The sequence below is a fragment of the Mirounga angustirostris genome, unplaced genomic scaffold, assembly GCF_029215605.1.
Source record: "Mirounga angustirostris isolate CCGP_5_RB_7025 unplaced genomic scaffold, mMirAng1.0.hap1 SCAF_17, whole genome shotgun sequence".
Taxonomy (NCBI): domain Eukaryota; kingdom Metazoa; phylum Chordata; class Mammalia; order Carnivora; family Phocidae; genus Mirounga; species Mirounga angustirostris.
The window spans coordinates 12,832,770-12,844,935 of NW_026991725.1; the positions used below are offsets into that span (position 1 = coordinate 12,832,770).

The window sequence follows — 12,166 nt, forward strand, 5'->3', positions numbered from 1 at the left end:
GAGACCGGGAGGAAAACACAGGAAAGAAGCCCATTTTGAGGCTTGTGGAAAAGAAGGTAGGGGACAGACCATGTAAGACTTTTGATATTTAGAGCAAGAAGCACCCATGAAGGGTTTTAAGCTACCAAGAAAAAAAAATCACAGGTAATATAAACTGTAAGCCAAAGAATAACTTAATAAGGTACAAGTTCCAACTACATATATCTCCTTTAAAAGGCTTATTTTAAAATTTTTGTTGGCAGAAACTATTTCAAAATGAACACAACAATTTTGGGGTTTGTCCTTACTCAGCTTAAGTTTGTACAAAAATATTTAAAATGGCTGCTTATACAAAATATTTTTAATGGATTGTTCATATCTGAACCCCTTTATTATGTTTCAAAAACATTTGTGTGATCAAAAAAAACAGGACTGAACTAAGCTTTAAATATTTGAAAGTAGCTTGTTTAGACTAGAAAACGGATACCAAACTGATCAGCCTAAAAGGAATACGTACATACATATACAATTTTCCTGTATATTAATCATTTAGTTAAAATCTTTTTTAAATAAAATACCACAGATGGAGAAATTAAAAGTCCAATTAATTTTTAGGTTACCCCCTTCCACTTATGATGAAAAAAATACTAATTTTTACATAAGTTTAAGATGGAAATATTTTTAACAGAATGAGACACCACAATGAAGGCTTCATGAATAATTTATTCCATTTGAAGTTTTTTTTTTTTTTAAAAAGTATAAACCTTTTCATTTCCTCAATCACAATTTGTACAACTCAGTGTTATGGCATTCGGCAGCAATAGTGTTTGTTCCTTATTCTTTTTTTGTCACATTAAAAAAAAAAAGCAATTGGACCATATTAAATGTCACTGCGAAACAACAACTTTAAAACGCCCCTTCATAAAGTGACCAAGCTATTTTGAGAGAGTTGATGCTGACATGTCCAGTAATGACGTTACAATTTGTAGTTTAAACTCAGTAACTTTAAGGTCCACAAATCCAGTTTACTTTGAAAACTAAAGCTATTTTAAAACTTCATGAGTACATCAACCTGAGGAGTATTTTAGGTCCCAAATCCAGTTTTTTAATTAATACTCCACAAAAGAGAAAACACATATGAAAATTTAAACCACAGTTCTGGGCCCATTAAAACACCAAGAAAAACCAGAAGGTTAAGATTTCCAGCTGATTGGGGGATTGAGGGGAGAGTGGAGGAGGAGGAGAGTGGGGCCAAAAAAAAAAAAAAAAAAATGTATGTCAAAAACATTTTTCCTTAATTTAGACAAACTAAAATCTTAAGAGGAAACCCAGACCAAAACATTACTCATGCAACATTAAATGTATTAACAGACTGATATGCGATGCCATAGTGGATGAAGAGCAAATTATATGATGCGACAGCATTTAAAAACTTCCTTTTAATGTATTCAATTTGAACATTTTAAATAATGCAACATAGTATTTTGATATTACAGTATTAACATAGTGCTTGATTAAAGATCTGCAAATCTTTGTAGTAACACATTAAGTTAAAAAATTACCTCAGAAGGTAAATACGAAGACGGAAGGAGAATATTTTAATACAGTAATCTGTGCCATACTGACAATTGAGTACGAATACAGCTGAGGATAGTTGACTAAGTAGTAAGAGCTTAATTTTAGTGGTTTAAGAAAAGTTTAGAAAGATTTAAAAATTACAGCTACTTTAAAATTTAAGGATTACATATAAGTACACTTGGTGGCCTTCTGGCCAAACAATAAGGTGTACAGAAATTTATTCATACAGTGTTAATTCACAGTCCTGATAACTGAATGGCTTGCATAAGAAAGTATGGCTAGATGTTTCTCACTGGTTGGAAGCAGACATTATATAACTAATCTTTTTAAATGCCAAAATACTGAACTTCCACCCTGCTTGGTAATGGATAACTGCACAAAAAACAGACATTAGCATTGTAACAAAGAAGTCAAGGTGTTGGTGATCAACTGGTATAAAGAATATATTATTTTGCTTAACTATTTAAACAAACAAAAAAATACTACCCATACTTGTCTGTGACAGTACATTAGTAAGTCAGATCCATCATCCTGCACAAAAGGCTTAATTTTTTTTTCTGAAATAAGTCTCCTGACCTTTTCTAATGGCTATTTAGCAATTTTCTATTTAAGTGTGAATTTATATATGAAGGGAAGAAAAAAAATCTTATCAGTAAATCCTGTATATTTGGGAACTACTCCCTGACTCCCAGATAAAAAGGAATTGTATACTGCATTCCTTCCTTATGGCTCCATATAAAAGAAACTGTCAGGGAGTAATTTTTTAAAAATCTATTTTCAAAACTGAGGTGTGGTTACTATAAGCTAGTGATAGTAAACAACTGAGAATACAGTTTTCATTTTTAAAAGTCACTACTGAGCTAAGTATATTTTAAAAAGGATACTTTTTATAGAAATTCCAAATAAGCATCTTTTCCCTCAAATCTCAGACAAGTTTTTTTTTTAAGTACAGAACAAAACATGCCAACATAATCTGTAGTGTGCTAGCATAATTTAAAAATGAATGCAGAGATGAGATCTTTAAATTTTAATTTCAAAAATGCTGACCACTGGAATTGCATTGTAATTTTGAAGAAATGATTGAAAACCTTTGTCACCAGTTGTGTTCTTCATAGAAAAAACAAGACTTGCTAATGTTTTAATATACACAATTTGAAGAAGTTATATTGTTTATAAGAAAGTGATATTTAAGCTAAGCATATAGTATTTACAAAACAAGTTTCAGTAAAAACAAAACAAAACATACCGAATTACAGTTTTGTAAATACAACTGATTTTGTCTTTGTGGAGAATTAGTGAATGTACAAATTCCGAATTTTGCTAGACTGCTTCCAGAAAGATAGGTAGACTTGGTGACTGTGAATTCAAGTCAGCAACATAGGTAGGAGGCTAACTTGGACTCTCCTGTGAGCAGCACTGTAGAAACAACATTTTAAGAGGGTAAAGTCTGCATAAAAGCATTTCTCTTGGCATGTGCAAACAAGAAGGGGGAAAGCTGTATTGAAGGAAGGGGTGAATTAAAGTCCCTAAAATTCAAGTCCCTTCTTTAGGGAGGTGAGAACCTCCTTGGCATATGCCCTGCCTTAATCTGAGCTGTGTAATAGAAAAGTACAGACTCTGGTGTTTGGGACTGCCATCTCCAAACCAAGAAAATTAAATAAATAAAAAAGGCAAAAGGAAACAGGTTAAGTTTAGAAAATGGTTTTTTAACTAGTGGAATAGAGTCTGAATACCAGAATTCACTGAGAATCTATTTACACCACAGTTTGATTGCACACACACACCCATACATATGCATACTCTCACACACATTCCCAATCTTTAATTTAAAAAACAAAAAAAGTCAAACAATCAGAGTGACTGTTCTTAAAATAATTTGTAAAATGCCTAGAGCTGGGCTAAATTTCAACCTTATAGCAGATCCTGAAGATAATTTTTGTAATTAATAATATTCCCATGCCTAGATGTGCCACTGTCAAAACTGAAAAAAAAAACCCCAAAAACAAAAACATTTAAGCATGTAACATTAAACACCAAAATTAGTTTAAGCATTCAGTAGCAAATGTTTTTCTTGTAAAACTAAGTTTCTTTCACTGGAAATGGCCTGAAATATTAGTCATAGCCCTAAACCATAGTACAAAATATAACTGAAGAATTCTCATTTTATTCTAAGTTAAACCACCCAACAATATCACTTGTATATTGCCATCATGTTATTCTGTAAAGGTGTGATATATAAAATGCTGTAAGACCCAGTACCTTTTCAATTTATAAACACAGTGAACTTCATTACTGTACATGTACTCTGCAACTACAGCTTAGCTGTAAATCCTCCACACACAATGGTATGGACATTATTCCCCCTCTATCCCCATTAAACTGTACATCGAGACAATACAAATTTACTGTCCCACCCACCCCCTTACAAAAAAATAATACTCTAAAAGCAACCCTACTGCAACTTTTTAATTAAGACGATTACATATATTTTAGACCAATTGCTTTAAAGCAAGAAGGCAGTATAAACCTTCTAGGAAAATTTTTATAAAAGAGGTTAAGAAATATAAGACAATTTATACATTTAAAAACTTACAATAAATAAGAGATGCAGGCATTTTTGAATACTAGATACTATAATCCAATACAAGAACATCTTGATGTTCTGAAGCCATATGTTGAAATTCATTGTTCCTCATGTTTCCTCTCCATGCTTTTAATATTCATTTAATATGACTGGGTACTATGGCTCATTACTTTTCACAAATACTGTGACTGGAAAAAAAAGGTTAATTTTGCTACGAAACTGTTATAATACGTTTTGTATGATCAGTCATCATCCTAAAGAGTTCAGTATAGTCAATGAAAAATAGCAGGGTTATAGCCCCCCCCCAAGTCAAAACAATATTTGTTGAAGTAATAAGAATTAGACCCCATCACAGATGACTTTCACTGAGAAGATAACTGTAACTTAATCTTGCAGCGAAATATCTTTTTTCCTTGTTCTTTTCTTGCACAGTTCCATCGAATGAAGATCACAGCATATTCATGATAAAGTTATATAACTGATTCAGCACCACAAAATGAATTGGGAGACATGAGCGTCTGTCCTGGATTGCAGGGTCACAGGTTAGCCAGGAGAGTGCATTGTACTGTTCCAAAACAAACCTGAAAAGTGTAAGTCATGTATTTACTTTCACTGTAGATTTTGGAAACAGTTCCCAATTATAGCATCTAAGATTCAAAGCTACTTTATTTTTTTTTTTTTTTAATTTTTAAAGATTTTATTTATTTATTTGACAGAGACACAGCGAGAGAGGGAACACAAGCAGGGGGAGTGGGAGAGGGAGAAGCAGGCTTCCCGCAGAGCAGGGAGCCCGATGTGGGGCTCGATCCCAGGACCCCGGGATCATGACCTGAGCCGAAGGCAGACGCTTAACGACTGAGCCACCGAGGCGCCCCTTTTTATTTTTTTGAAGACTTTACTTATTCATTTGACAGAGAGAGAGTGCATAAGGAAGGGGCGCCCCAGAGGGAGAGGGAGAAGCAGACTCCCTGCTGAGCAAGGAGCCCGATGCGGGGCTTGATCCCAGGACCCTGGGATCATGACGAGCCGAAGGCAGACACTTAACCGACTGAGCCACCCAGGTGCCCCTCAAAGCTACTTTAAAAAATGGTGGAAGGTATGGAATAGAGAGTCCTTGGGGAGATTAAAGATTAACTAATTTTCATAAAAAGAACTCTCAAAAGTAGATTACACATGCTAGAAAGAAAAGCACTCATTCTGAATGATGTACTTCATCTAGAGATCCAAGGGTACACAACTGTTAATTATTGCCAAATATGAGAGAAATATGTAAGAATCAACATTATATTCTTTCAAAGATGTAATGGAGAACCTTTAATGGGAAAAGGACTTATACCTGAGGACATCTGAAGTCTGATTTGAGTCAAGTGGGTGGGAGTGTTTACTGTGAAGCAGCTCGTCAGATTGCACTGAAGGCACGTGGAGGTGCAAAGAGGCCTAAAAAAACAGGAAATCAGTCAGCCAAATGGAAAAGTTGTTGGTTTTACCTTATTTTCCCAAGGTCTCGTCCTTGATGAAATACATTTTAGACCTATGTAATGAATGGGCACCACTATAAAGATGTTTGTTCTCCTTGTTTAACCAATTTATTACAGAATTTTTAAGTGCATAACTTATATTCAATCTTACTTTATTTTCGTCACCTCTATGCTTTTGAGACCACATAATAATCCTTAAAAAAGTTATTTAAAAGTTATTTTAAAAGCCATTTAAAGTCATCTATTTTCTGAGTGTAACACGCCTAGATGCGTAAATGTTTAAAGAAGCACTAAACTGATAAACCTGAAGTCTGTCTACAGGTTACATAGAACTTTATGCATATACACGGAAGTCTAGCACTGAAAAATGTTAAGAGGAGTAAGCATATGCAAATATACTGCTTACAAAGCTATAAATTTTAAACAAAGTTACCTATGGTGGAATTGTGAGCACTCTACTACAGTGCATAGTGCCTTCTTTGCCCATGCAATTTCATAATGGAGGCTTGGTGACAACTGTCACACCCATTTTGGTATGACAATGAAGAGTGGAAGAAAGGAATTTCAATTAAAGTGAATCATTTTTTGTTTATTGAGTCAATGTATGTAAAGTGTTAAAAAAAAAAACTATGAGAGATGGAGAAACTTTTAGCAGATCTCATTCTGTATACTGTAAAAGGTACTATTTTATATTTAGGTCATCTCTTCTCTACAACTGTAATATATATATATATATATAAACTCTTGTGTTATATATTCAAGAATATAACCAAAGATATGTATTTTTTTTAACTGCCCATAAACTCTTGATTTATAAGTTATAAGCAAAAGTCTCATATGGCATATCACTACAAATCAGATGAATATGGTCAGTACCAGAAATTACCATTTAATTTCTATGATAAAAAGATTTTTTAATCATCTAGGTAACAATCTATTATTTTCCCAAGTAAAGAGAAACACATCAGGTGGTTTTATTGCCTATGGTATAGGAAATAAAATGGAATGTATGAAAACAAATGGTGAACAAAATTATGGTAAATTATGCCTTACCTGGTAATTCAGACCAGAAGTCCTAATCTTGTTACACTGTATCTGAGGGTGAATGCCCACTTTACACTATCCTCTCTGCAAATAAATATTGAGTAGAAAAGAATCTGGATAGTCCCTTGGACTTTTTGTAAAGTGGTGTTTCCTAAAAAAATGTTCCGTGAAACACTAAGGTCATGAACTATTCATTGGTGTTACACAATCGCTTTCTGGTGTATTAAAGTAAGTTTGGGAAATAGTAGGTATACAGTGATATTTACTGCTGTTTTTCCAGAAACTTTAATGTGCATACATGTATTATAACAACAAAAGGGGGGCAGAAAGCATGTGCAACATTTCCCAAAGGACAAAAGAACCCTTTCTTTTGAAGAAACACCAACGACTACTATTTTGCAGAAACACACTGGGAATATGTTCTTGTAATGAAATCTGTACAGACCACTGTACATATATTGGAAGGGGAAGAAAAGTCCTATGATAAAACTTCATTACCTTGACTGACACTCCCTAAATATATTATTGCATCAATAGTCAATTCAGATCAACAGTTGTTGTATTCTTTATGAATGTGCTACTGAAGTTCAATGCTTAGTCTCAAATGTCACTGACTCAATGGTATGTGGGCCAAGGGTATCAAGATTTAATAGCAACAGGCTTAAGAGAGGACAAGCCTATTGGTTCAGGTACCCACTAAACTATAACCCCCCAAAACTAAAGCATAGTATCCAACTTTTATCCTACATGTAAAAAACAATTGGCAAGAAGTGAGGTTAGCATGACTTCTGGAATAAAACAGTCAACTTCTGGTGCGTGTATGTAAGAATAAGTGAATCAGATCTGAATTTCCTATTTTGGAATAGTAGTAAGCAACAGCAGTAACAAACTCTGGATAGGGCTTTCACATCTCATTGTACCATTTTATAATGTATCTCAACCTCGTTATGTCACTTGCTAATGAACTTGTTTGGATAAATAAGTCACTATGGGTCTGAGAATCTTAGCACTTGAAAACCACTTAATAGTCTAACAGCAATTTACATAAAGCTAGAAAAAAATTTTTAAGGAGGTAGTAAATGGACCTAAATATCAAATATTCTTACAAAATTATGAATCCTTTAATCCCCAAAATATTATGGCATAATAGCAGTATGATGTAATTCAAAGAATAACAGTATAATCATGAAAGGATCCCGACTGTAGTCCTGGGTCTACTACCAATTTATGACTTTGGACAAATGAGTTTTTCTGAACTTTAATATGCTCACCTAGAAAATGAAGAGGTTAGATTAAAAGTAATATAAGGTTCACCCAGATTTAAACTTCCATATGTGCAGCTGCAAATAAGAGCAAGGGTCCCAGAAATATGACTTAAGATTAATTAAAAGTTCAAACTTAGTTTCAATTTTTAAAAAGTAGAGCTATTTCATAATTAGATAACTTCCTTGTGATCTTGTCATATTTCAGAATGCATTTAATAAGACCTTAGACACTTCTATTTCTTAGGAATTAAGCCATCAATTAGCATTATTTAGGAACCGGCACAGAAATGGAAATACCTTAAGAAAAAGGGGACACTGATATTGTGCTTGAGGACATGCTGACCAGAACCAGTCAGGTAACGGACCCGCTTTGGCAGTTGATACAAAGTAACCAAGGGCCAATGGTTGCTGAAGAATATTAGTTACTTCATCATGAGATTCTGTTGAAAGTAGTCGATCAGTACCCTGACCCTTAAATAGAGAAAATTAAAAGTGTGTTAGTTCATTTGATATACCTTGGCACTAGATATACAGAATGGTTTATGGCAATCAGTCTATCTTACGACACCAATTTAAAAAAATACTAAAGGATATTGAAAAAAATCAATTGCTATGTACTTAGTAAGAAGATCATAATTAGTAACAATATTAAAAGAATGAGTTTTAAGAGTTATATGAGGAATTAATATACCAACTGTTTAACAAGTTTGTATTATTATGCCGAGCCCATGTTCAATGAATGTGTGTATTAACCTTTCCAGCCAATTGAAAAATACAAAATGTTCAATGAAATTTCTAACTTACTTCCTAATACTCCCTCAAAACTAATTCCTGACCACCACATCTCAATCCAAAAGGTAAATTAAATTTAGCTTTGTTCATCTAACACTATAAAATGCAGTTATTAGTTTTTTGGAAAGCATTATGGCAATAGGAAGGGACAACTATTAAGTGATGCTCATATCCTTCAGATTAGTCCATGTATTTCTTGGTATTTATGTTAATAGATAAAAAGAAGAAAAATGATTATGCATGGAAATGTTCATTGCAACATTGTCTATAACAGAAAAAAATAAAATACTTAAATGTACAACATTCTGGGAATGATATAACAAATTACGGGACAACAACAACGTTAAAAGGTGATTATACTTATTTATATATGTATTGAAAGCTGCAATATAAATACATGTGAAAGAAAGGTAATCCGCTAAAAGTAAAAACGATTTTATTAAAGTGGTGAGATTACTGGTGCTTTTCTATATACATATATATTTTTTCAATAATCTCACTTTTTCAAGGTTTTTATTTTTATGTAATCTCTACACCCAATGTGGGGCTCGACTTAAAACCCCGAAATCAAGAGTTGCATACTTTACTAACTGAGCCAGTCAGGCACCCTAATAATCTCACTTCTTTCCAGTTTAAAAAAAAAGGAAAGATGTAAGGTAAAACTGGAGGAAGATCCTTATTTTATTCTTAAGATTTTATCTATTTACTTGTCAGAGAGAGAGCGAGCGCGCAGAAGCAGGGAGAGCAGCAGGAAGAGGGAGAAGCAGGCTCCCTGCTGAACAAGGAGATGGATGCATGACTTGATCCCAGGACTCTGGGATCACGACCTGAGGCAAAGGCAGGCGCTTAACTGAGCCACCCAGGTGTCCCGAAAGATCCTTATTTTATTATTTTTTTAAAAGATTTTATTTATTTGACAGAGAGAGACAAAGCGAGAGAGGGAACACAAGCAGGGGGAGTGGGAGAGGGAGAAGCAGGCTTCCCATGGAGCAGGGAGCCCAATGTGGGGCTCGATCCCAGGACCCTGGGATCCCTGGGATCATGACCTGAGCCGAGGGCAGACGCTTAACCGACTGAGCTACCCAGGTGCCCCAAGATCCTTATTTTAAAAGGGCAGATTCTAAACATATGCATACTGTAACAATCAAATAACCACTATATATAATTTCACTCAAATAAAGATGTTATTCAAATGAAGCCCAATTAGTTTTGAGTTCAAATAAAAGGACAAGACAGGCTGCTTCCCAAATGCTAAAAATTAAGACAGAGAGAAGCCCTGATTGAATGGCATCTCTTAGGGCATATACTAATTCTCAGATAATCAGATCCTATACCTGATTAGAAGCAATGGTAAAGAGGCAGGAAAACTACAAAAGAAGGACTAAAGCCAAGTAGTCTAGAAAAACATGAAGTCAGGGACAGCAGACCCTTAGAGATTCTCTTTATAATTCACAATTCAAAGTAGTAACATCTGTAAGACAGAGTGCAAGAATGTACTATTAATCTCACTTCTTGTTAATTTCTCAGGAAAAAATAACGTTTTATTTCATATATCAATCCATTAATAAGTTAATGAATGACATTTAGATTAAGCTTTTATAACACGGTTACCTTGCCAGCATCACCTCCATGGGGGTAATGAGATCCTGGAGAATGTACAGGAGACCCCGTTGGAGATGCAGGAAGAATATTAATGATATCAGGGTCAAGATCATCCCCTGTGTCTAATAAATCAAAGATACCCATTCCATCTGCTCCATCTACACAGAAGAAAGAAAAATAAATAAATCCTCCATTTTTCACATCCCGCGGTCATTTTTAGGGGAGGGTTAAAATAAATTAATGAATTTTAACCAAAATGGGTTAATTTAATTAACATCTATTGAATGTCTACCATGTGCCAAGTATTGTTTTAGGAGCCATATAAACAATTATACATTATAAACAAGCATGTGGTAGTGTGAATAATGCCCTCCCCCAAGATGTCCACATCCTAATCCCAGGAATGTGTGAATATGTTACCATAAAGAACTTTGCAGATGTGATCAAGCTAAGGATCTTGAGATGGGGAGATTATTCTGGATTATCCAGGTGGGTCCAATGTAATCACAGGGGTCCTAATAAGAGGGAGGCAGTAGGGTTAGAGTCAGTGATGGAGATGTGATGATGCTACACTGCTGCTGCTGAAAATGGAAGAAGGGGCCATGAGCAAGAGGTGCAGGTGAGCTCTAGAGGCTGGCAAAGGCAAAGGAACAGATTCTCCCTTAGAGCTTCCAGAAAGAACCAACCCTGCAGACACACTGACTTCAGCCCAGTTAAGACTGATTTTAAGCTTTTGATCTCCAGAACTGTAAGATAATAAACATGTGTTGTTTAAAGCTACTAAGCATGTGTCAATTTGCTACAGCAGCAACAGAAAACTAATACAAAACAAACACAGTATGCTGGAAATGAAAATGTATTTAAAATGGACTATGCACAATACTCTAATTCTTTATTAGTATATAAAATACATTCAAGTTATTGTATAACGCACTGAAAGAAGAAAATAATAAATACTCCTTACTTGTGATTTTGTTTCTTTTTCTTTCTTTCTTTTTTTTTTTTTTAAGATTTACTTATTTGGGGGTGGGGAGCAGCAGAGGGATAGAAACTCAAGCAGACTCCATGCTGAGCAAAGAGCCTGACACGGGGCTTGATCCCAAGACCCTGAGATCATGACCTGAGCCGAAATCAAGATGCTCAAACGACTGAGGCACCCAGGCGCCCCTTACTTGTGACTTTAGAGATGTGCCATTTTCTAAGGTACCTCAGAGCAACAATGGAATATCATTTATTTTCTCTTCTACTAAAATGTAATCTGTAAGTTTATCTACAAGAGTTATTCCCTACTATGGCAGTTTATGTAAATTATTTTGGCAAATCAACTTAGAAAGGAATATAAAATGTGCTGCAAAGTCTATGGTCTATGTACAGGTAGCGAGCAGCACAGACAAAAACCTGTGCATTTCATGATCAATGTTGCCTTTTAAAAGAAGTAAATATTTATGAGATAATTCACAGCACTAGTTCCAATATCAGTAAAGTAGAAGAATGGTTTTATTAGTATCCTATTGCATTTTTAACCAATTACCACAAACTTGTTGACTCAAAACAACACGCCTTCATTCTCTTACAGTTCTGGGGTCCAAAAGTCCAAAATCAGTTTTACTGGGCTGAAATCAAAGTACTGGTCATTAGGTCAAAATCAGGAACCAGGAGGCCTATGCTCTTTCTGGAGGCTCCAGGGGAAATCCGTTTTCTTCTCTTTTCCAGCATCTAGAACTACATTCCTTGCGTTCCTTGGCTCATGGCCCCTTCCTCCATCTTCAAAGTCAGCAGCACAGGATTATTTCTCTGACTTTCCTTCCCTCCATTTCCATCACATGACCTTCTCCTCTTTTGGG

General features: G+C 34.8%; 1 protein-coding gene across 2 annotated transcripts in view; it reads right to left on the bottom strand.

The window, feature by feature from the left end:
• Positions 1-682: 682 nt before the first annotated feature.
• MED13 (mediator complex subunit 13) overlaps positions 683-12,166 on the bottom strand; it is a 106,812-nt gene continuing 95,328 nt past the window's right edge. The window contains exons 27-30 of one of the 2 annotated variants that reach the window (XM_045889301.3): positions 10,332-10,480; positions 8,226-8,399; positions 5,478-5,578; positions 683-4,722 (exon numbers count right to left, since the gene is read on the bottom strand). In XM_045889301.3, the coding sequence (XP_045745257.1) occupies positions 4,590-4,722; positions 5,478-5,578; positions 8,226-8,399; positions 10,332-10,480 (557 nt within the window). In that variant the 3' untranslated portion in view covers positions 683-4,589. Of the gene's footprint in view, positions 4,723-5,477; positions 5,579-8,225; positions 8,400-10,331; positions 10,481-10,652; positions 10,838-12,166 lie in introns of those variants that run through there. The other variant, XM_054510916.2, reaches the window with a different exon arrangement.